General features: G+C 38.3%; 9 protein-coding genes and 1 non-coding gene across 10 annotated transcripts, besides 6 other annotated features; 4 read left to right on the top strand and 6 right to left on the bottom strand.

The window, feature by feature from the left end:
* Positions 1 to 91: 91 nt before the first annotated feature.
* On the bottom strand, positions 92 to 1729 carry ATP1 (F1F0 ATP synthase subunit alpha; the record flags this gene model as incomplete). The annotated part of the gene is made up of 1 exon (NM_001178339.2): positions 92 to 1729. One exon carries the CDS (start codon positions 1727 to 1729, stop codon positions 92 to 94), a length of 1638 nt encoding a protein of 545 aa, NP_009453.2.
* A 564-nt stretch (positions 1730 to 2293) lies between these two features.
* YNCB0002W lies at positions 2294 to 2384 on the bottom strand. Its single transcript is given in 2 exon segments — positions 2294 to 2329; positions 2348 to 2384. It is a non-coding gene; the product is annotated as a tRNA-Phe (tRNA).
* Positions 2385 to 2560: 176 nt separating this feature from the next.
* Positions 2561 to 2931: a long terminal repeat (Ty4 LTR).
* Positions 2932 to 2985: 54 nt separating this feature from the next.
* Positions 2986 to 3178: a long terminal repeat (Ty1 LTR).
* A 1-nt stretch (position 3179) lies between these two features.
* Positions 3180 to 3511: a long terminal repeat (Ty2 LTR).
* Positions 3180 to 9138: a mobile genetic element (YBLWTy2-1; Ty2 element, LTR retrotransposon of the Copia (Pseudoviridae) group; contains co-transcribed genes TYA Gag and TYB Pol, encoding proteins involved in structure and function of virus-like particles, flanked by two direct repeats).
* On the bottom strand, positions 3534 to 8847 carry YBL100W-B (gag-pol fusion protein; the record flags this gene model as incomplete). Its single annotated transcript, NM_001180050.2, is given in 1 exon segment — positions 3534 to 8847. Coding segments are annotated over 1 exon segment (5313 nt in total).
* Positions 7531 to 8847, bottom strand: YBL100W-A (gag protein; the record flags this gene model as incomplete). The annotated part of the gene is made up of 1 exon (NM_001180049.1): positions 7531 to 8847. One exon carries the CDS (start codon positions 8845 to 8847, stop codon positions 7531 to 7533), a length of 1317 nt encoding a protein of 438 aa, NP_009451.1.
* Positions 8807 to 9138: a long terminal repeat (Ty2 LTR).
* Positions 9139 to 9621: 483 nt separating this feature from the next.
* Positions 9622 to 9840: an origin of replication (ARS230; Autonomously Replicating Sequence).
* Positions 9841 to 10235: 395 nt separating this feature from the next.
* On the bottom strand, positions 10236 to 10355 carry YBL100W-C (uncharacterized protein; the record flags this gene model as incomplete). Its single annotated transcript, NM_001184585.1, has 1 exon — positions 10236 to 10355. The coding sequence occupies one exon, from the start codon at positions 10353 to 10355 to the stop codon at positions 10236 to 10238; it is 120 nt and encodes a 39-aa protein (NP_878043.1).
* Positions 10356 to 10482: 127 nt separating this feature from the next.
* ECM21 (Ecm21p) lies at positions 10483 to 13836 on the top strand (the record flags this gene model as incomplete). The annotated part of the gene is made up of 1 exon (NM_001178341.1): positions 10483 to 13836. The coding sequence occupies one exon, from the start codon at positions 10483 to 10485 to the stop codon at positions 13834 to 13836; it is 3354 nt and encodes a 1117-aa protein (NP_009449.1).
* A 200-nt stretch (positions 13837 to 14036) lies between these two features.
* SFT2 (Sft2p) lies at positions 14037 to 14684 on the bottom strand (the record flags this gene model as incomplete). Its single annotated transcript, NM_001178342.1, has 1 exon — positions 14037 to 14684. The coding sequence occupies one exon, from the start codon at positions 14682 to 14684 to the stop codon at positions 14037 to 14039; it is 648 nt and encodes a 215-aa protein (NP_009448.1).
* Positions 14685 to 15245: 561 nt separating this feature from the next.
* On the top strand, positions 15246 to 16706 carry RTG3 (Rtg3p; the record flags this gene model as incomplete). The annotated part of the gene is made up of 1 exon (NM_001178343.1): positions 15246 to 16706. One exon carries the CDS (start codon positions 15246 to 15248, stop codon positions 16704 to 16706), a length of 1461 nt encoding a protein of 486 aa, NP_009447.1.
* A 782-nt stretch (positions 16707 to 17488) lies between these two features.
* On the top strand, positions 17489 to 20605 carry SEA4 (Sea4p; the record flags this gene model as incomplete). The annotated part of the gene is made up of 1 exon (NM_001178344.1): positions 17489 to 20605. One exon carries the CDS (start codon positions 17489 to 17491, stop codon positions 20603 to 20605), a length of 3117 nt encoding a protein of 1038 aa, NP_009446.2.
* Positions 20606 to 21085: 480 nt separating this feature from the next.
* Positions 21086 to 24541, top strand: PKC1 (protein kinase C; the record flags this gene model as incomplete). Its single annotated transcript, NM_001178345.2, has 1 exon — positions 21086 to 24541. One exon carries the CDS (start codon positions 21086 to 21088, stop codon positions 24539 to 24541), a length of 3456 nt encoding a protein of 1151 aa, NP_009445.2.
* Between the last annotated feature and the right edge of the window lie 243 nt (positions 24542 to 24784).

Below are 24784 nucleotides of genomic sequence, written 5' to 3'. Positions count from 1 at the left end.
ATGTTTTTTTTCGTTTTTTTTTTTAAAATTTCTATATTTACATTTCTTTTTGAGACGTACCTTATATTCATTTTTATTTTTTTAGTTCACATTAAAAAGTGGCAACAAATGATTCAGTAGCACTCTTTAGAGATGCCAACAATTCTTTAGACAATTCACCCTTTTCTCTAATTTCGGTCAAAAGCTCATTGTGATTGGATTTTAGATAGGACAAAAAGGAGGACTCAAATTCACCAATTCTTGATAGTTCAATACCATCCAAATGACCATTAACACCGGCATAAATCAATGGAACCTGTTCTTCTGTAGCCAAAGGAGAATATTGGTTTTGCTTCAACAATTGAGTCAATCTTTCACCTCTAACCAAAGTTTGCTTGGTGGAGGCATCTAAATCGGAACCGAATTGAGCAAAAGCAGCGACTTCTCTGTATTGAGCCAAAAACAATTTCAAGGAACCAGCGACTTGCTTCAAAGCCTTAACTTGAGCAGCGGAACCGACACGAGAAACGGACAAACCAACGTTAATGGCAGGTCTGATACCCTTGTAGAATAATTCAGCTTCCAAGAAAATTTGACCATCGGTAATGGAAATAACATTGGTTGGAATATAAGCGGAGACATCACCACCTTGGGTTTCAATAACAGGCAAAGCAGTTAAAGAACCAGAACCTTCCTTTTCAGAAAGCTTAGCGGCTCTTTCTAGCAATCTTGAATGCAAGTAAAAGACATCACCAGGGTAGGCTTCACGACCAGGAGGACGTCTCAACAACAAAGATAATTGACGGTATGCCACGGCTTGCTTGGACAAATCGTCATAGACGATCAAAGCGTGCTTTCCATTATCTCTGAACCATTCACCAATGGATGCGGCAGTAAATGGAGCCAAGTATTGTAGAGGAGCGGCTTCAGATGCAGTAGCTGCAACAATAATAGAGTACTTCATGGCGTCATGTTGTTCCAAAGTTTGGACCAATTGAGCAACGGTAGATCTTTTTTGTCCAACGGCAACGTAAACACAGTAAAGTTTCTTGGATTCGTCACTACCGTTATTCCATCTCTTTTGATTCAAGATGGTGTCTAAGGCGACAGCAGTCTTACCTGTTTGACGATCACCAATAATCAACTCTCTTTGACCTCTACCGATAGGGACCAAGGCGTCAACGGCTTTCAAACCGGTTTGAACTGGTTCATGGACAGATCTTCTTGGCAAAATACCTGGTGCTTTGACTTGAGCTCTTGAACGACCGGCAGCGTCAATAGGACCTTTACCATCAATAGGGTTACCTAAAGCGTCGACAACTCTACCCAAAAGGCCTGGACCGACTGGGACATCAACAATATTACCGGTTCTCTTGACCAATTCACCTTCTTTAACCAGTCTATCGGAACCGAAAAGAACGATACCGACTTGACCAGGCTCCAAGTTCAAAGCCATACCTTTAACACCAGAGGAGAACTCGACCAATTCTTCAGCCTGAATGTTGTTCAAACCAAAAACACGAGCAATACCATCACCGACTGCAAGAACTCTACCAGTTTCGTTCAAATTGGCCTCGTCGGACACACCCTTAATTCTTTCCTCTAAGATGGAGGAAACTTCTGTGGGTTGTGCCTTGGTGGAAGCCAATCTTCTGGTGGAAGCCAAAGCAGCAGCGGCAGGTCTTGCGGCCTTGGTAGAGTTAATTAGAGTTCTCGATAGAGAACGAATAGCAGCAGTACGAGCCAACATTATTATATGTGCGTGTTTTTTTTATTTATTTTGTTACTGTTCTTGCGATAGTTATGAGAGCTGAACGATCAATCTGTTATACTAATGGTTCGCGATGAGGAAAAAAACTTCTCGATTATATTTTTTATGAGGGTTTTCTTTTCTTTTCTTTCTTGACGTCGAGTATATATGCCTGTTTGGGAATATATGAGAAATCAGTTAAAAACGAAAAAAGAGAGGGAGTAACAACGTCAATGGGAAAGATGGAGACAATCTAATAAGACCAATTGAAAGAGCTATGACAGTATAATATCTCTACTTGTATGAAGGGAAGGGCTCTTATTCAGAAAGTGAATTGAAAAATTGAAGTCTGATGTGAATTTGATATGACCAATGTATAATAATTACAATAAATACAAGATTCGAAAAAGGCGTAAAAGGCGTGAAGGGGTAGAAGCGCACCGGGCCCATTTTTAAAGGGATCTGATTGGCCAGGGCCGGCCGCAACTGCATCACCCGGGCGACCAATCAGCGCGGAGAAACAGGCCTAGAAATGAAAAAAAAAAGAATGCTAGCAAAAAGGAATGCGAATTCTGTGGATCGAACACAGGACCTCCAGATGACTTGACCGAAGTTTTTCTTCAGTCTGGCGCTCTCCCAACTGAGCTAAATCCGCTTACAACTAATGGACTTTTAGTCCGATGAAATAGATTTATTATTAGCAAAAATAGAACAATCAAGGCGTTGAAGGCAAAAAATGTAATACTGAAGCACATTCTCATGATGGAAACGAAGACGACTTCTCTACACTGATTTGTTCATTTTCCAAGAATACACACAGTGGATCGAGACTGTTGGAACGAGAGTAATTAATAGTGACATGAGTTGCTATGGTAACAATCTAATGCTTACATCGTATATTAATGTACAACTCGTATACGTTTAAGTGTGATTGCGCCTATTGCAGAAGGAATGTTAAACGAGAAGCTCAGACAATACTGAAGCTGTGTTAAAGACCTATTAGTTGAACATGTTATGGTAGGTACATATATGAGGAATATGAGTCGTCACATCAATGTATAGTAACTACCGGAATCACTATTATATTGGTCATAATTAATATGACCAATCGGCGTGTGTTTTATATACCTCTCTTATTTAGTATAAGAAGATCAGTACTCACTTCTTCATTAATACTAATTTTTAACCTCTAATTATCAACAGAGACACTAACCATAACGATTTCATCGAGGATCCTTTCCTATCTACACTAATATTGAAAAATTGGTGAGTAATTGGATAATTATTGGGAGTCCATTGCTGATAGAGGCCATAATATTAAATACACAGGATTTGCTAGAAGTTTTGCTCGAGGATGTGAGAATAAACAAGAGGGAGCCGCTATTTCTATACAGTGTTATTATTATTATTCTTCTTTCATAGTGTGTGTTATCGTTCATTATTCTATTATTGTAGAGAATGTGGATTTTGATGTAATTGTTGGGATTCCATTGTGATTAAGGCTATAATATTAGGTATGTAGATATACTAGAAGTTCTCCTCAAGGATTTAGGAATCCATGAAAGGGGATCTGCAATTCTACACAATTCTATAAATATTATTATCATCATTTTATATGTTAATATTCATTGATCCTATTACATTATCAATCCTTGCGTTTCAGCTTCCACTAATTTAGATGACTATTTCTCATCATTTGTGTCATCTTCTAACACCGTATATGATAATATACTAGTAACGTAAATACTAGTTAGTAGATGATAGTTGATTTTTATTCCAACATACCACCCATAATGTAATAGATCTAATGAATCCATTTGTTTGTTAATAGTTTAAATGTTTTTATCGGAAGAGGTTTTGTCATCACATCAGCAATGTTCTTCTTGGTCTCGATGTAGTATACGTATAAATTATTACCTGATACTTCATCTCTAAGTCTCATTGCCTTCGTGCCAAAAAATCTGTTTCTAAATTTCTCTTCATTTGTAGACTTAATTATACTGATCGTTGATCTACTATCAGTAAGTAAGCCTTTAATAATTGGTTTCTTGTTAAGTTCTTGCACAAGGTGACTGAGGTTATTCAATAGCGGTATAGCTTCACTGACTGCGTGTATTTCTGCTTCTGTAGTTGAAGTGCATGTTAACGAAGCCTTTGTCGACTTTCCTCCAATCACTTTTCCGTTGAGTAGGAAAATGTTACCAATTTGTGACTTGTAATATGGTTGGTTACCATATGAAGCATCGCTTATTGCGACTAGTTTATTATCTGGCTTGGTAGGTTTGTTTTTGTGCCATATTAATTGTTTATCTCTAGTGTCCCACATGAATTGTATTAACTCATATGTCATGTCTAAAACTTGCCTAGAGGGGAATAGTATATGTTGAGCAAGTGTGTTGATGTAGTATAGTAAGTCAAATCTAAATTTATATCCAACATAAGAAGCTAGACCAATCAACTTTTGCATTTCATGTACTTTCTCTTTGTATTCATCTTCATCTATTTCTAGTTCATCCTGGTCTATATAATGACCTGGTTGACCTGGAGCGCTAAGTTTCTTTCCTTTTGGGTTCAAAGGTACGTTTAGTTTGGGTAATTTTTCTGTCAAGGATTTTTCCATACCTAATTTCATGTACTTGCTTCTTTGATATTTGATCTCTAATCCAAGTATGTCGTACTGAATTTCGTTATCACTTTCACCCAGATTTATTATCTTTGTATCGTATTGTTTCTTGAGTGTTGTTATGATTTTCTCATTTGCATTTAAGTCTTTGCTGAACAATATCATATCATCAACGAATAAGCAAATTGTTACTTGACTATTCTTAAATACGCATGACCATCCGCGAACTTCTTGCATGTCGCAACAATTTATTAAATATGATTTAATGGTTTCATACCAGTTTGCACCACTTTGTTTCAAACCATAGAGTGATTTTCTCAAACGTAGTAACTTATCATTCAAACCTAAATGTGGTGGAGGTCTTATGTATAATTCTTCTTTGATATCAGCATATAAGTAAGCAGAGGATATGTCCAGCTGTGTGATATAATAGTCATTGTCTAATGCGATTGACAATGACGTCATCAGTGCATAGTGATGTACGGTATTGGATTGCATATCAGAATCATATGTATCGGGGTGTTGAATGTCGCCTCTTGCAACAAATCTGGCTTTGTGTGTACCATCACGTTTTTTGTTAAATATAAACATTGAGTTTATTACTTTCTTAGGATCTATGTCATTTCTATCATAATATTTGTTTGTATCCCAAGTGTTCATTCTCAATAGTTGGTTAATTTCTTTATGATAAGCTTCAATATATCTGTCTTTTTCTTTGTTGTCTTCATTATATGTAATTGCTTCATCATATCTTAAGGTCGTTCGAACTGGTTTGATTGATTTTACTCCTTTTATTGCTGCAATTAGATTTATACGTTTCTTCGATCTTGGTGGTTCCAGACTTCTCATATTCTTATTATTCCATGTGTCTCGGGATACCTCAATTTCAGTTTCATTATCTTCTAATGATCTTTTCTTACTTTTGGTAGTAGTCAGAACATTAGAATCATCCATACCACCCAAACTGGAATTAGTCTGACGAGAGTGTATGTGTGGAATATCTTTTGAAACATCAGAAGTGTCCGTAGGAGATTTATTAGTTAAGTCAGGAAGTGGGAGGTCGTCAAGAATAGAATCAGCCGTAACATTTTTTGAGGATTTGTCAGGCATTATATTAGGAGTCGCATGGTCAGAAGATCGATATTCTGGCGGATCCGTATCAATGGAGGGTGTATTATCGCATGCAGCCTTTGTTTCTATGGAGATGATGGGAGTAGTAGAGTCACTGTCGGGCGAACGGTCATCTATTGAGGGCGTACTATTTGTAGTCCTGTATTTGATATTTGTATCACTATTTCGTTGAATATATGGTTCCTCCGTACCACCCAAACGGGTAGTTTTGATGTTTTCAAGTTCATAATTAACTCTATCCTGTGAGGTCAAATCAATCATATCATTGGGACTACCAGGTCGCTTTTGGTTTCGTGCAGTGAAGGTAGACGAGTGTCTAGGTGAAGTAGTATCTGATTCAATGGTACCACCCATTTCGGTACTCTCTTTATTAATGATATGGGGTGTACGAGATCGTACAGGAGATGGAAGAATATTGTATTCAGATATGTCGGCATCAACTTCTTTTAGTGCACGTACTTTTTGGACTGGTTCGTGGTCTAATTGTAAAGGGTTCATTGATTGGGACGAGAAGTCGTTCACTAGAGGATCAGAGTTTATTTCAATCTCCGATTGATAGTCATGATCAGATTCTGTATTTTGATCATATGACTGCTCTGTTTCATTTTGTTCAATAAAAGATTGGTTATGGGCTGTTAAACGATTGAGATCATCATCAAAGGTGAGTGTATCATAATTGAATTGGTCCAATTTGGATTGGTTGTCTTGTAATATAACGTAATTGGTAGTATCTACTGTCTTTTTTAATGATGGAAGATAGATAATATAGCCATAAGAGTTTCGTGACGGATGTAAGGCGTAACCTGGAATGCCACGAGGATGTATTTTCGAGTCGGGATTATGGTTGTTAACTATAACCGGTTGACCGAAAGGTAGTATAGTAGTAATGTCCAGTCCAGCTAAACCTGCATGTTGTCTTGCAGATTTATCGTTTTTTGGTGAGACTAATGAATTTCTGATTATAGTAGAAAATTCGACTGCTGAGAACCATAGATGATTTGGTAGACCACTGCAATGAAGCAGTGTGCGACAATCGTTTAATAAAGTACGATTTAATCGTTCAGCGACACCGTGTGCTCTAGAATCTGCCGTGGTTGTATAGCATGCAGTAATACCTCTGTTCGTAAAGAACTTATGAAGAGTTTTGTTAGTGTACTCGGAGCCACGATCCATCTGGATAACTAGAACGCGAGCATTGAATTGGTTCTTAATAAATGCTAATATCGATGTAAAAACATTGAGTATAGATTCTTCACGACGGTCGTGTAATGGGTAGACCCATTGGAATCTGGTTTTCTCATCTGTAAACGATATAAAGTAAGAAGGTGCACTTTTCGGTAAGTGATGTACAGGACCAAATATATCGGTATGCAAGTACTGAAAAGGCTCATATGATTCTTGGTACTTTAGTCGTGATCCTTTGACATGCCTATGTTTCGTGCTTTTGCCGATTAGACAGTCAGGACATTGATATGTGCTAGCGTTAGACCATTCAATATCCGATTCTTTCAAATATGTAACTGCATTCTTCTTAAGAGACTTCTGAATACTTCGGAAGTTAGCATGTCCAAGCATTCGATGTATTAACGGATATGGATATTTATTTACGCTTTTGCTTTTGTTGACGTTGTTTATTGTTAGCTTTGAAATGTGCGAAGGAATTAGGTATTTTTTAGATAACCAGTAAAAGTCTCCATGTTTGACTATGGGAGCTAGTACTGTACCATCCGATCTTTCTAAAGTGTTTCTGGTAAAGCAGGCAGTAATATTTTGATTAGCCAGCTCACTCAAACTTAATAGATCATAGGCTATGTTTGGTGTGTGCAGTGCTTTTATTGATGTTTTGGTGCCGTTCTGAAAGTTGAAGTGAAGATTACCAATGGCATTTATAGGAATGTCTTGTTTTTGAGCATCGACTATGTTTATTTCAGAATTGGGTGTTGCATGGTGTAAATAATGGGCTGATCTGACAAGCGTTTGCGAAGCTCCTGAATCAATAAGAAGGTGATCAGGTAGTTCGTCATTCGAGTCTATTGTGTGTGTTGGCTTAGATTCTTTCTGTTGCTGGCCTAAGACTAAGTTCGTTGTCATCGCTTAAGTATTGTGATGAAACGGTTGATTCATTAATGTGATCATTGTTCACCCTTGAGAATTTACTAGATGTAGCAATATTGTGAGCTTTTGCTGCTCTTGGTTTTGAACTATTTGTTCTATGATAATTACGAGTTGTAACCTTTGTGTTAGTCGTGTTTGGAGATGTGCGAGAAACATTTTTGTATTCGCTGTGTTGTTTGTATTGGGACGGTTTATTTAGATTCATGATTTTATTTTCGTCATATATTAATTGAATTTCAGCGAATAATTGGGAAAGTTTCATGTTCGTTTTGGTACGATATTGATTACGTAGGTATTTGAAGTCACCGGATAGACCTTTAAGTATTAGTTGACAGGCCAATCTGTCGCTAACATTGATATTGTTTTCTTTTAGCCTTTGAATGATCGTGCTGACCGTAATTTCAAATGTATCAGCAGATGTACTTCCGTCGTACTCAAGGTTGGCAAGAGCTATCCAATCCTTTAATTCTTGATTGTTAGTTTGCATTTTGGACACACTTTTACAAAGGACTGTAAGGATGTCAGCATAATTAATTTCTAAAATTTGTTTTACCCATGTTGGCAATAAATGAAATGGGGCAAATGCTTGGAAGGTATTGTATATATACGCATGTTCTTCATAAGTCATTTGTCTTTTGATTTCACCCTGATCATTTGGAATGATGTCACCGAGATTAGAGTTCTTCAAAAATCTGATGTAAAATTTAACCCATGTATAAAAGTTTTCTTCTGATGTTAAAGTGTGTGGTGGTAAGACATTATTTCTCACCTTTGTCTTAGCTTGAGGTACTTCAGAGTGTTGATCCTGTGAATCGATTGGATCAGGTGAGGAAGTACTCAGCGGTGGGATATACTGTGGCAGCGGATAGTGTGGGTCCGGTTGATAATACGCAGGTGACGTTTGATAATGTGAACACGTCATCATAGATGGTTGTTGGTAATGTGCCCAGTTAGAAGCCATAGCTTTGTTTGGAGTCATCATGCCGTGCTGTTGGTACTGTCCATTCTGTGGAGGTGGTACTGAAGCAGGTTGAGGAGAGACATGATGATGGTTCTCTGGAACAGCTGATGTCCCAGGTGTTGTCTCTTGTTGAGAATTAACCTTAGTGGAATCTCTATCAAATTCCGGTAAATTGGAAGCTGAAACGGCTAACGGATCTTGATTTGATGAGACTTCCTTAGAAGTAACCGAAGCATAGGCGCTACCATGTAGAGAATGTGGATTTTGATGTAATTGTTGGGATTCCATTGTGATTAAGGCTATAATATTAGGTATGTAGATATACTAGAAGTTCTCCTCAAGGATTTAGGAATCCATGAAAGGGAATCTGCAATTCTACACAATTCTATAAATATTATTATCATCATTTTATATGTTAATATTCATTGATCCTATTACATTATCAATCCTTGCGTTTCAGCTTCCACTAATTTAGATGACTATTTCTCATCATTTGTGTCATCTTCTAACACCGTATATGATAATATACTAGTAACGTAAATACTAGTTAGTAGATGATAGTTGATTTTTATTCCAACAATTATATGTGCTTGTATTCAGCTCTTTATTGAGTTTGATCACTGTTTCTCAATCTTCATGTCATTCTCTTCCACCTTACGTGATTGAATACTAGTATCACGAATACTAGTCAGTAGATGATGTTGCTTCTTATTCCAACAGATATTCGAAGGACACAGGATATTACCCTAACAATATTTTAACTACGCGTGACTTTATTGAAGTTGTTTATATATCATTCATACTACACTTTTGATTTGAGCGCTTTTACCTCGCAGTTTCGTTCATCGCATCGGCTGCTAAATGACAATAGGGTGTTTTAACAATGAAGACCAAAAATAAGGCCTCATCCAGAACAAGATAACGTCAAGCGGCGCATCAAGTGTACGCTTTGGTATGCAAGAAAAGAACACCTTAAAAAACCATCGAGGCAGGCTCGCAAAGTTCGGAATTTGTACTGTACATATTCCCATTTCTTAGCCGCCCAGCCGCAAGCAGTCACTCAGCGCTGATCCTAGCTGATTGATGAGTAAACCAAGACCAGTGCCAAGTCATAACTTTTACGGACATATATAACAAAAATTGGTCAACTTTCTTGATATTTTTACTATTAGTCTCTTTTTCTTCTACGTGGTTCTGATATCAAGTTTGTTAGACCAAATTATAAAAAAGATAGAGTGACCGTAACTTTTTCTCGCCCTCCAGAACAAAGCGGTTTCACAATAGAAATACTAACAACCCATCCATGCGGATTTCTCATCTGGGTGCGCTAGCGATATCAAACGTTATATTCCCGAAACAGTAATATTCCCTTGGAATTTTTTAAACGTTCAAATTACATTCAAATCACCAAGTGTTTAATTGTAAATTTATTATTTCGACAGTCCATGCGTCAATATCATTTTCGCAAGCACAGACTCCACGGAACCTTAATTTTACGTACACCATATTGCCGCAAAAAAAAAAAAAGAGCATCTTGATTACATTACCGAGTATCTCTTGTTACATCGCTACATCGTTTACACCACATCAGTTCTTTGCTTTATATACAGTTTTCTACCGATCTTGCGGTATATCACTCACACTCGATTCACAGGATCTGTAGATATCCATTGGTCTTAATTTTTCCAATCTCTGATCTGACTCTTCCAAGGGTTCTCCACTTTCCCGCCTATATTTCTAATTTTGTTAAGAGGGGACAAAAAAAGGGACGAGAAAAAAAAAATAGAACGACTCATTATTATTGCTCGGAAGGTCTGTCTTAGCTCTGAGATAAGCCACGTTTATATTTTTGAAGGTCCATCGGAAAGGTGACTCTTTTAAATAGAGAAGAACAAGCAAGATTTTTCCCTACCCCTATTGGGCATGCCGTTTATAACATCAAGACCGGTGGCGAAAAATTCATCCCACTCTTTATCAGAAACAGATTTAAACCAGTCTAAAGGACAGCCGTTTCAACCCTCTCCCACCAAGAAATTAGGGTCCATGCAACAACGAAGAAGATCCTCCACCATTAGGCACGCGCTATCATCTTTACTTGGTGGCGCTAATGTTCACTCACCTGCCGTCTTGAACAACACAACGAAAGGCGGCAATAATAACGGCAACATCAGAAGCAGCAATACAGACGCCCAACTCCTTGGCAAAAAACAGAACAAACAGCCGCCGCCAAACGCAAGGCGACACAGTACCACTGCCATACAGGGCTCTATCAGCGATAGTGCTACTACGACTCCGAGATCCTCGACTTCCGACACCAACCGTCGCACTTCGGGAAGATTGTCGGTAGACCAAGAGCCCAGAATCTCTGGGGGACGCTATTCACAGATTGAGGAGGATAGCACAGTACTAGATTTTGATGATGACCATAACTCATCAGCTGTAGTGTCAAGCGATTTATCATCAACTTCTCTAACAAGGTTGGCAAACTCGAAAAAGTTTAACGAGCAATTTCTCATAGAATATTTAACCGCTAGAGGTCTCCTGGGCCCAAAAACCGTTCTATCCAATGAGTACTTGAAGATTTCTATTTCTACAAGCGGTGAAAGCGTTTTCTTACCAACGATATCCTCGAATGACGATGAGTACCTGTCCAGACTAAACGGACTCAATGATGGTACGGACGATGCTGAGGCGGATTTTTTTATGGATGGTATAGACCAGCAAGAAGGTAACACTCCATCTCTCGCTACAACGGCAGCGGCTACCGAAAGTGGTGGCAGCATAAATGAAAATAGAGACACACTCCTGAGAGAAAATAATTCAGGAGACCATCCAGGCTCCGGCTCGGAACTTAATACAAGGTCTGTTGAAATCGACAGTTCCATGGTCTCTTACAGCATAGCAGTTATAGTATCCGTTAAAAAACCAACCCGATTTACGGACATGCAATTGGAATTATGTTCAAGGGTTAAAGTGTTTTGGAATACAGGTGTTCCTCCTACAAAGACGTTTAATGAAGAATTTTATAATGCTGCATCAATGAAATGGAATTTGAATGATGAAAACTTCGATTTGTTTGTACCATTAAGCATATCCCCAGATGATCAAATGATTGAAAACAACTCCAACGATCGTCAAATGAGGTTGTTCAAGAATATTCCTACAGAGGAGAGACTGTATTTGGACAAGACTAAAACAAAAGCCAGCCTTTTAAACGCCATAGACGTAAATAAGACTCATCTTTACCAACCTGGAGACTATGTATTCTTAGTACCAGTGGTTTTCTCTAATCATATTCCGGAGACTATCTATTTACCCTCTGCACGTGTTAGTTACAGACTAAGGCTTGCAACAAAGGCAATCAATAGAAAGGGTTTCTATCGTCAAGATTCAAACTCTCCGCAACCTATTGTGTCGCCAGACTCTTCTTCATCACTAAGCTCCACTACATCTTCATTAAAACTTACCGAAACAGAATCCGCTCAGGCCCATAGGAGGATAAGCAACACTTTGTTTAGTAAAGTTAAAAATCATCTACACATGAGCTCACATCAACTGAAAAATGAAGAATCAGGAGAAGAGGACATTTTCGCAGAGTATCCAATAAAAGTTATTAGAACTCCACCGCCCGTTGCCGTATCCACTGCGAATAAACCAATCTATATTAATAGGGTTTGGACAGATTCTTTGTCATACGAGATTTCCTTTGCTCAGAAATACGTTTCACTAAACAGTGAAGTCCCAATCAAGATAAAATTGGCACCGATATGCAAAAACGTTTGTGTTAAACGTATTCATGTCAGTATTACTGAAAGAGTCACATTTGTTAGTAAAGGTTATGAATATGAGTATGATCAAACAGATCCCGTTGCTAAAGACCCTTATAATCCGTATTATTTAGATTTCGCCTCCAAGAGAAGAAAGGAAAGAAGTGTATCATTATTTGAAATCAGAACTAAGGAGAAGGGCACGAGAGCTCTAAGGGAGGAAATTGTTGAAAATTCATTCAATGACAATCTCTTATCTTATAGTCCTTTTGATGACGACAGCGATTCAAAAGGCAATCCGAAAGAAAGGCTCGGTATAACGGAACCAATAATTATTGAAACAAAATTGAAGTTCCCCAAATACGAAGATTTGGATAAAAGAACCGCAAAGATAATACCACCTTATGGTATCGATGCATACACGAGCATCCCCAATCCCGAACATGCCGTAGCCAATGGACCCTCACACCGTCGTCCCAGTGTAATAGGCTTTTTATCCGGTCATAAAGGCTCGAAAAGTCATGAAGAAAATGAAAAACCTGTTTATGATCCAAAATTCCATCAAACAATAATCAAATCCAATTCTGGTTTGCCCGTGAAAACACATACCAGATTAAACACACCGAAAAGAGGCTTGTACTTGGATAGTTTACACTTCAGTAATGTTTACTGTAGACATAAGCTGGAAATTATGCTACGAATCAGTAAACCTGATCCTGAGTGTCCGTCCAAATTAAGACATTATGAGGTTCTAATCGATACGCCCATATTCCTGGTGTCTGAACAGTGCAACAGTGGTAATATGGAGTTACCCACTTATGATATGGCCACAATGGAAGGCAAAGGCAACCAGGTTCCTCTAAGTATGAACAGCGACTTTTTTGGTAACACATGTCCACCTCCGCCAACTTTTGAAGAAGCCATATCCGTTCCAGCTTCTCCCATTGTCTCACCGATGGGATCACCTAATATCATGGCCTCGTATGACCCTGATTTACTATCTATTCAACAATTGAACTTATCAAGAACTACGTCAGTTAGTGGGCCATCCGGATACAGCGATGATGCCGGTGTGCCAAATGTTAATCGGAACAGTATTTCAAATGCCAATGCCATGAACGGCAGTATTTCGAATTCCGCATTTGTTTCGGGCAATAGTGGCCAAGGTGTTGCTAGAGCAAGAGCAACGTCAGTGAATGACAGGTCAAGATTCAATAATCTCGATAAATTATTGAGCACTCCATCGCCCGTCAATAGATCTCACAATTCATCACCAACAAATGGCTTATCACAAGCAAATGGTACTGTGAGGATTCCAAACGCTACCACTGAAAACTCTAAGGACAAACAGAACGAATTTTTCAAAAAGGGTTACACTTTAGCGAATGTAAAAGATGATGAAGAACAAGAAGGAATAGTAAGTTCGAGCTCCGCAGATTCGCTACTCTCTCATGGTAACGAGCCTCCGCGTTATGACGAAATAGTGCCTTTGATGAGTGATGAAGAATGAATTTTTTCGTTTTTTATTTTTTTTTGAATTATTCTACGATAATTATATATATAGAGCCACTGCATGTTTTACTCCCTTTTTGTTGACTACATGCTATTTAATTAGGTTAGGTTATAAATCTCTTTATTATTGTTTCTTATAACATAAACATTATTTTTCTTCTTCAACTAATCAATTCAATATGCACTATGAATGATAATTCAGATGCGCAGAACACCTCTTGCCGAATTGACACCAGCAGAGCTTAACATCCTCAAACCTGTTGCACCGAATGGGAAATATGAAATAGCATAATAAATGACGGCAACTAATTCAAGAAGAGCACATGTAATAGTCAGCACCGTGTTCTTGGAAAAGGCTGCGAAATAAATCGTCATGAAGCATGTGGCGAAAAAGAACATCGAAAAAGGCAGCCTTTCCCTTGCAGTCAAATGTTTTAAGTACGCGAGTGGTCCCATAAGTACCCCAAACGCAAGAACAAATAGTAGGGACCCCATTGTCCATAGTAAACCAAACTTTCTTGGTTTAGCGGCTAGAACGGGGAAAAGGAAAGTACAAAGAGTGAAACAGGCTGTTGCACCCAAAAGAAAACAGACAAAAAGTACCATTCTTTCCGTTCTTGACAATTGGAACCACGACGGCTCCTGGTCTTGCACCAAGTCCTGTCTAGATACAGGCAACGTCTGATATATATCCTGGGCCCTGGTATTGAGAGAATCCGCCCAGCTTGAGAACAATGTCTTCGCAGATTCATTAAAACCCTGCGAGTTCTGCTGTCTTGTTTGATTCCATCGATTCAATGAGTCACGGAGACTATTGACCTGGTCAGAAGGTGGTTCCTCGCTCATATTCTCCACACTTGTTCTTTTTTTTTACCAGCAAAAAAAAAAAACGCAACTGCAGACAATACAGGTAATCTAAGTCCTACTCTAAACTACCGAACGCAATTAGAATGCAAATTTATTCAATCTTCTTCCTATTTCAGTATAGTACAAGTCTTGACCAATACTCCCTCTTCATTACAATCGCCTTTTGCCGGGTCACGATTGCGGGCCGTTCCGCGGGATGTGACTCTTCGCAAGTTACTTTTGAAATAATAAAGCCATGGTGATTAGAAAAGCCTTCTTATGAGCAACAGAAACTAACAATTGTACTACTCGGTCCGGACAGTAGGATCTCCAATATTACTGCAGGTTAGTACATTATTTTTTACTCGCAGTTGCTATTTTGGCTAGAGGCTGCACGGAATCATCAAGGAATTTTTCACAATCCGAATTTCTGTCTTACGTGAGCATATATAAGATAACAAAAACGACATTACTGCATTCACATTACTTAGTTGACAAGTATCCTTTAATAGAATACTCTTATTTTTTGTCAGGCGAACCTACTTCTTAAATAAGTGAAGAATGATGAACAATAACGAAAGTGAGGCTGAGAACCAACGTCTACTGGACGAATTAATGAACCAGACAAAAGTCCTCCAGGAAACTTTAGATTTTTCGTTAGTGACACCCACTCCACACCACAATGATGATTACAAGATACACGGAAGTGCCTACCCAGGTGGTGAGACTCCTGCCCAACAGCATGAAAAACTCTCATACATCAATACGCACAACTCTAACGATAATAATAACTTAATGGGCAGTCAAGCGAGGTCCAATTCACAAACTCCTACAGCTTCGACCATATATGAGGAAGCAGAATCGCAATCGTCTTACCTGGATGATATGTTTAGAACAAGCCAAGGCGGTAGACCTGTCACTCAAAATTCCATATCTTCCATAGGGCAGGGTCCCTTGAGATCATCTTATTCTATGGCTTACGACTCACCTGTGGATAGAGCAATGAATACTCCATTACAGCAACAAGAAGGCTTAAAAGCTGAGTTACCACATGACTTTTTATTTCAGCATGGCACCGATGACACAATGTATAACTTAACTGATGATTTGAGCTCCTCTTTATCTTCTAGCATCAATTCTGATATGATGACACCAAACACATATTCATCATCATTTTCTTATAATCCACAAAGCTTGGGCCCAGCATCCGTATCTTCCACATATTCCCCAAAGGTAAGATCACCATCATCGTCATTTCGTGCAGGAAGTTTCCTTTCATCTTCTTTTAGGCATGGTAGCATAAACACACCCAGAACAAGACACACTTCAATAAGTAGCAATATGACTGAAAATATAGGACCTGGAAGTGTTCCAAAGATTTTAGGCGGGTTAACTTCTGATGAGAAACTGAGGCGCAAAAGAGAGTTTCATAATGCCGTCGAAAGGAGAAGAAGAGAATTAATAAAGCAAAAGATAAAAGAACTCGGCCAGTTGGTTCCACCATCTTTATTGAATTACGATGACCTAGGTAAACAAATCAAACCAAATAAGGGTATCATTTTGGATAGAACGGTCGAATATTTACAATACCTGGCCGAAATTTTAGAAATACAAGCACGAAAAAAGAAGGCGTTATTGGCGAAGATAAAAGAATTGGAAGAGAAGAAAAGTTCTGTCGCAGCATTATCTCCTTTTACCAATAACCACCATGCCAGTTCGGGGCAAAATAATAGCGAGAATAGTGAGGAAAGAATTATAGATATTAGATCTGTCCCAAATGCTTTGATGAATGAACAAAATAGTAAGGCTGAATTGCACAATTGGGAGCCACCGTTATATGATTCGGTCGGTAACCACAATCATGCTGGCACTATGGAGAGTCATCCACATACAAACATTCATGAAGAATTAAAGGAGTTCTTATCAGGCGATTTGATTGAAGCCGAAGATAATGCAAAATTAATGTTTGGAGATGACAACTCTAATCCAGCTGACTATCTTTTAGAATTTGGTTCGGGGTAGTTTATGGTCTTATTAGCGGGAAAAAATTAAATTTGAAAAAGGTCAGGTAAGCAAAAGCAGTAAAACTTCAATATCTATGTTTGTTCCTTCTATTGGGAGAACGTTAATCGCTTCCGTACTCGCAAGATAATGTAATGAAAAAATTAGGAATTGCAACAAAATAAAGCGGAATATTAGTAACGCTTACATGCAACGTTTTGAAAAGAGTGGAAGAGATAGGCAAGCAGAATTATATGTAACAAAATCTAAAATTATTCACTATTATTCTTGGTTATGTCTAATACTTTGGATATATTAATTCTTTAGAATTTTATGTATTCTAAATGCAATTATGTCAATAAAACCCATGTAATTTTCTTTCATGATATGATTTAAATGCATTAGTATTATCAGGCATATTGTTATATATGAAGAAGGTTAGTTATAAGTAGTGTATAATATATACATGTGCTGCCCGCAATTGGGTATGATATGATTTTTAGTGCTTTATAATTTGGCGTCGCAAGAATGTAGATCACTTGTATCAATGGAAAGCTTACTTGGGTAACTCATTTATTGAGAAAATCAATGGATGTCGAATTTATATAGAGTAGAGCCAACACTTCATGATTGGAAAGCATATACCAAACGGTATACCACTGATAATATGAATGCAGAAGACTAATGCGCTACACATCATACTTTACGGCGATGATATATTTCAAGATAGCATAAGCTCTATGGTTATTCTGATGTTACTGGTAGTCGTAAGTGCAGTATCACGAACGTATAGAAGAATAAACATGGGTCTCATCAAAAAAGTGACCCATTGGTCATATGATAATTTGATTGATTATCTTTCAGTGAACCCTACAAGAGATGAAGTGACCCACTATAAAGTGGATCCGGAAAATGAATCTGATGAATCAATTATTAAATTACACACTGTGAAAGACTTCGGCAGTATCACCTGCTTAGACTATTCAGAATCAGAAATTGGTATGATTGGAGTTGGTGAAAAGAATGGATATTTAAGGATTTTTAATATCTCTGGACAAAATTCCTCATCGCCAGCGAGCCATGCGCCAGTGGGCTTAAATGCCAATAACGAGACTTCTATGACAAATGCCAGCGGTGGTAAGGCAGCTCAGGCGGAAAATATAGTTGGATCTGTCTCAAATTTAAAGGATACCCAAGGGTACCCTGTTTCAGAAACCAATTATGATATACGTGTACGAGCAAAGAAGCAGCGGTGTATAAACTCTCTGGGAATAAATACGAATGGTCTTATAGCAATGGGTCTTGACAGAAATAAGCATGATTCATCTTTACAAATTTGGGACATGAATTATCATGATGATTCGCATGAAACTATCAACCCAATGTTTAGTTATTGCACAAATGAAAGCATAGTATCCCTAAAGTTCCTCAACGATACCAGTGTATTGGCTGCAAGTACGAAATTTTTGAAAGAAATTGACGTCAGATCCCCCAACCCAATTTATCAACATCCGACACGATTGACGTATGATATCAAACTGAACCCGTTTAACGATTGGCAATTTAGTACTTATGGGGATGATGGGACCTTAGCTATTTGGGATAGGAGAAAATTATCTGACCAAGCTTCACTTGGTGATTTAAATGTAGCTTCCCCTTTATTAACTTTTGAAAAATTGGTTGGATCCGGTGCAGCGTCAAGGAAATACATGAACTCTTGCTTTAGGTGGTCATGTGTGAGGAACAATGAATTTGCCACCTTACATAGAGGTGATACCATCAAAAGATGGAGGTTAGGCTATTACTGCGATAGCAATCGTGATATTGCGGCAGATGACGATAACGAGATGAATATTGAGAATTTGTTTGTTTCTTCCGTGCATGACACAAATACGATGTACGATAGAGTTGCTACATTTGATTATATTCCAAGAAGTAATAATGGAACAAGTCTAATCTGTATGAGACAATCGGGAACAATATACAGAATGCCAATTTCAGAGGTATGCTCCAAGGCTATACTCAATAATAGGAACTCTCTCTTATTGTCAAATTTTGAAAATACTGAGATAGATGAAATTAGAGTCAACAATGAGCATGAAAAGTCCAACTTAGAGAATGTAAAAACAATCCTAAAGAATCTATCGTTTGAGGATTTAGATGTTAGCGAAGATTACTTTCCGTCTGGACATGATGAACCTAATAATGAAATTGAGTACTCCGAGTTGAGTGAAGAGGAAAATGAAGGGAGTAATGATGTCCTTGACAGTAAGCGTGGATTTGAACTGTTCTGGAAGCCAGAAAAACTTCTGGAAAAAGATATAAGTGTAATAATGAGGACGCGAGCTTCATTGGGATATGGTTTGGATCCAATGAACACGGTAGAGATGATTGATTCTTCTAAAAATCTACAAAACAATGCTTATATAAGGAACACATGGAGGTGGATCGCGATTGCAAAGGCTTCTGTTGACGATGGTACGATGGTTTCTGGTGATCTTGACTTAGGTTACGAAGGTGTGATAGGTATTTGGAATGGTATAAACGGAATATCGAACCAAGACAGATATAGACAAGAGACAATTCTTTCTGATAAACAACTAAATAAAGAAATGGAAAAAATCATCAAACTAAGAAGGAAAAATAGGGATCGGAACAGTCCTATTGCCAATGCCGCTGGTTCACCAAAGTACGTTCAGAGAAGACTCTGTTTAATTATCTCAGGATGGGACCTTTCCAGATCTGATTATGAAGACAAGTACAACATAATTATGAAAAACGGCCATTATGAAAAAGCTGCCGCTTGGGCGGTATTTTTTGGTGATATCCCAAAGGCTGTAGAAATATTGGGATCTGCAAAAAAGGAAAGATTGAGACTAATTGCCACCGCTATTGCAGGTTACTTGGCGTATAAGGATCTGCCAGGTAACAATGCATGGAGGCAGCAATGCAGAAAAATGTCCTCCGAATTAGATGATCCTTACTTGAGAGTTATTTTCGCCTTTATCGCAGACAATGATTGGTGGGATATTCTTTATGAACCTGCCATATCTTTGAGAGAACGATTAGGGGTAGCTCTAAGGTTTTTGAATGATACAGACCTAACCACTTTCTTAGATAGAACTTCATCTACAGTTATTGAAAACGGCGAATTAGAAGGTTTAATTCTCACCGGAATAACACCTAATGGTATCGATCTACTGCAATCATACGTTAATAAAACCAGCGATGTTCAGAGTGCCGCACTGATATCAATTTTCGGCTCCCCTAGATATTTCCGCGACCAACGAGTAGATGAATGGATACAAACTTATAGAGATATGCTTAAATCGTGGGAATTATTCTCCATGCGAGCCAGGTTCGATGTTTTAAGATCAAAATTATCGAGAACTAAAACTGGTGTATTAACTGCAGACATAAAGCCCCGGCAAATATATATCCAATGTCAAAACTGTAAACAAAACATCAACACTCCGCGCACATCCTCACCTTCTAGCGCCGTCTCTACTAGTGCTGGAAATTACAAAAATGGTGAAGCCTATAGAAGAAATAACGCTGACTACAAGAAATTTAATACTGGAAGTTCTGAAGCACAAGCAGCTGATGAAAAGCCAAGACATAAGTATTGTTGCCCACACTGTGGGTCTTCATTTCCAAGATGTGCCATATGTCTCATGCCTCTAGGAACGTCAAACTTACCTTTTGTAATAAATGGGACGCAATCACGCGATCCAATGCAGACAGAAGACTCTCAAGATGGTGCAAATCGCGAACTCGTAAGTAGAAAACTGAAGTTGAACGAGTGGTTCAGCTTCTGTTTGAGTTGCAACCATGGTATGCATGCCGGTCACGCTGAAGAATGGTTTGACAGACATAATGTTTGTCCCACTCCAGGTTGCACCTGCCAGTGTAATAAGTAGTATTGTACAATAAACCAAATCTTGCAACTTCTCTTTATTCTCACAATATATATACATAACCAAAGAAAAAACGTAATTAGTATAACATTGTATTTATGAGGCATTGCTATCTTCATTACCCAGCCCGCCTAGTTTTAAAGGCGAAAAAAACCGACGAAAAGAGTTAACAAGCGTGGATAATAAAGTTGATCTACTCTATCGAAAGTAATACGACAGGTTCAGGAGCAGTAAAAGAGCTACGATTTCACTGCTATTCAATTTGGCTGAGTAGAGACTGATTATTAACCATTGTAAAAGTCTCTGCCACCACTCGTCCACACTTACGTTAGAGGTATTCAGCGTCGATCCCCTTTCAGTATAGATTTTTAAAACTATATTAGATAATCAATAGGAATAAAACCTAGAACAGTAGCTGCGGAGAGAAGCTCTAGCGAGGAAAAGTAAGTATAGTATCACACATATAGGGAGCAGTTTACAGTCATGAGTTTTTCACAATTGGAGCAGAACATTAAAAAAAAGATAGCCGTCGAAGAAAATATTATTCGGGGAGCTTCTGCCCTCAAGAAAAAGACTAGCAATGTTATGGTCATTCAGAAATGTAATACGAATATTAGAGAGGCACGTCAAAATCTTGAGTACTTGGAGGATAGCTTAAAAAAATTACGGTTGAAGACCGCTCAACAAAGTCAGGGTGAAAATGGCAGCGAAGATAATGAGCGATGCAATTCGAAGGAATACGGGTTTCTTTCTACCAAATCGCCAAATGAACACATATTTTCTCGTTTGGATTTAGTAAAATATGATTGCCCTTCTTTGGCGCAAAGAATCCAATACATGTTGCAACAATTAGAATTCAAATTACAGGTGGAAAAGCAATACCAAGAAGCCAATACTAAATTGACTAAATTGTATCAAATTGACGGTGATCAACGTAGTAGTTCTGCGGCAGAAGGGGGTGCTATGGAATCCAAATACAGGATTCAAATGCTTAACAAAGCTTTGAAGAAATACCAAGCTATTAACGTTGACTTTGATCAATTTAAACACCAACCCAATGACATAATGGATAATCAACAACCGAAATTCCGAAGAAAACAACTGACTGGCGTTCTAACAATTGGAATAACTGCTGCTAGAGATGTTGACCATATACAATCACCGATGTTTGCCAGGAAGCCAGAGAGCTACGTTACTATAAAAATCGATGATACGATCAAAGCCAGAACGAAGCCTTCTAGAAATGACAGGTGGAGTGAAGATTTTCAAATTCCAGTTGAAAAAGGGAATGAAATCGAGATTACTGTATATGATAAGGTGAACGACTCGCTCATTCCAGTGGCTATAATGTGGTTACTGCTTTCCGATATCGCTGAAGAAATTCGTAAGAAGAAAGCCGGACAAACAAATGAACAACAAGGATGGGTCAACGCTTCAAACATTAATGGTGGTTCTTCTCTCGCTAGCGAAGAGGGAAGCACATTGACTTCTACATACTCAAACTCAGCCATTCAGTCTACTTCAGCAAAGAATGTGCAAGGCGAAAATACATCAACTAGTCAAATCAGTACGAATTCATGGTTTGTCTTAGAACCATCCGGGCAGATTTTGTTAACACTAGGATTCCACAAGTCTTCTCAAATAGAAAGGAAGCAGTTGATGGGTGGACTACATCGTCATGGTGCTATTATCAATAGGAAAGAAGAGATATTCGAACAGCATGGCCACCACTTTGTACAAAAATCATTTTACAACATTATGTGCTGTGCATATTGTGGTGATTTCCTTCGGTATACTGGGTTCCAATGTCAAGATTGTAAATTTTTATGTCACAAAAAATGTTACACCAATGTTGTTACTAAGTGTATTGCTAAAACTTCTACTGATACGGATCCGGACGAGGCAAAGTTGAACCACCGTATTCCTCATAGATTCCTGCCTACTTCAAACCGTGGTACTAAATGGTGCTGTCACTGTGGTTATATTTTACCATGGGGTAGACATAAAGTACGCAAATGTTCTGAATGTGGTATAATGTGTCATGCTCAATGTGCTCATTTGGTTCCCGATTTCTGTGGCATGTCGATGGAAATGGCTAATAAAATTCTGAAAACGATTCAAGACACAAAACGTAATCAAGAGAAAAAGAAGAGGACAGTTCCGTCGGCACAGTTGGGGTCATCTATTGGTACTGCCAATGGTAGTGATCTTTCCCCATCCAAATTAGCTGAAAGGGCAAACGCTCCTTTGCCTCCTCAGCCAAGAAAACATGATAAAACTCCTTCGCCTCAGAAGGTAGGAAGAGATTCTCCAACTAAGCAGCATGATCCTATTATTGATAAAAGAATTTCACTACAAACGCACGGGCGTGAGAAACTAAATAAATTTATCGATGAAAATGAGGCCTATTTAAATTTTACAGAAGGTGCACAACAAACCGCCGAATTTTCATCACCAGAGAAAACACTGGATCCAACGTCGAATAGACGTTCCTTGGGACTCACTGATTTATCTATTGAGCATAGTCAAACTTGGGAATCTAAAGATGATTTAATGAGAGATGAACTTGAACTGTGGAAAGCACAACGTGAGGAAATGGAACTTGAAATAAAACAAGATAGTGGGGAAATCCAAGAGGATCTAGAAGTTGATCACATTGATTTAGAGACCAAACAGAAACTAGACTGGGAGAACAAAAATGATTTCCGTGAAGCTGATTTGACAATAGATTCCACACACACAAATCCATTCCGCGATATGAATAGTGAAACCTTTCAAATTGAACAAGACCATGCTTCAAAGGAAGTACTACAAGAAACAGTGTCCTTGGCTCCTACAAGTACTCATGCCTCCAGAACCACTGATCAACAATCTCCGCAGAAATCACAAACCAGCACAAGCGCAAAGCATAAAAAGAGAGCGGCTAAACGTCGTAAGGTTTCATTAGATAATTTCGTATTACTCAAAGTTCTTGGTAAAGGTAATTTTGGTAAAGTTATTTTATCTAAATCAAAGAATACTGACAGGCTTTGTGCCATAAAAGTTCTGAAGAAAGATAATATTATTCAAAATCATGACATCGAGAGTGCAAGAGCAGAAAAGAAAGTATTTTTGTTAGCCACAAAAACTAAACACCCATTCTTAACCAATCTATACTGCTCTTTTCAAACTGAAAACCGTATATATTTTGCTATGGAGTTTATTGGGGGCGGTGACTTAATGTGGCATGTTCAAAACCAAAGACTATCTGTAAGAAGGGCCAAATTTTATGCCGCCGAGGTCTTACTGGCTCTGAAATATTTTCATGATAATGGTGTAATATACCGTGATTTGAAGTTGGAAAACATTCTATTAACTCCAGAAGGTCATATAAAAATTGCCGATTATGGTTTGTGTAAAGATGAAATGTGGTATGGTAATAGAACTTCTACATTTTGTGGCACACCAGAATTTATGGCTCCAGAAATTTTAAAAGAGCAAGAATATACCAAAGCTGTCGATTGGTGGGCATTTGGGGTGCTGCTATATCAAATGCTACTGTGCCAATCTCCATTCTCAGGAGATGACGAAGATGAAGTTTTTAACGCTATCCTTACCGATGAACCCTTATACCCAATAGATATGGCAGGTGAGATTGTACAAATATTCCAAGGCCTATTAACAAAAGATCCTGAAAAGAGGTTGGGTGCTGGTCCCAGGGACGCAGACGAAGTTATGGAAGAACCTTTCTTCCGTAACATCAACTTTGACGATATCTTAAACCTTCGCGTGAAACCACCCTACATCCCAGAAATTAAATCTCCGGAAGATACATCATATTTCGAGCAAGAATTCACCTCTGCGCCACCCACACTTACACCTCTGCCCTCTGTTTTGACAACGAGCCAGCAAGAAGAGTTTAGAGGATTTTCCTTTATGCCAGATGATTTGGATTTATGAAGAAAAGGTCATGCCATGATTTATTTAATTTTATATAAAACATCTAAGCGGAAAAGTTGAACTGTTCCGCTTCATAGGAGGAGAGGGTTTTTTTAATGAGATTTTGTTACATAAACTGAAACTATCCATTTTGATGCAATGCCTCTTTTTTGTTCGTACCTATCTTGGAGCATGCATATGAAAAACCTCGTTTAAGCGATGCGATGCGAAGCCGTATGTTCAACAATGCGCATTCTGTTTACA

Source organism: Saccharomyces cerevisiae, chromosome II, assembly GCF_000146045.2.
Source record: "Saccharomyces cerevisiae S288C chromosome II, complete sequence".
NCBI lineage: Eukaryota > Fungi > Ascomycota > Saccharomycetes > Saccharomycetales > Saccharomycetaceae > Saccharomyces > Saccharomyces cerevisiae.
The sequence above is the reverse complement of the archived record's forward strand: the minus strand, read 5'-3'. Positions and strand labels throughout refer to the sequence as shown.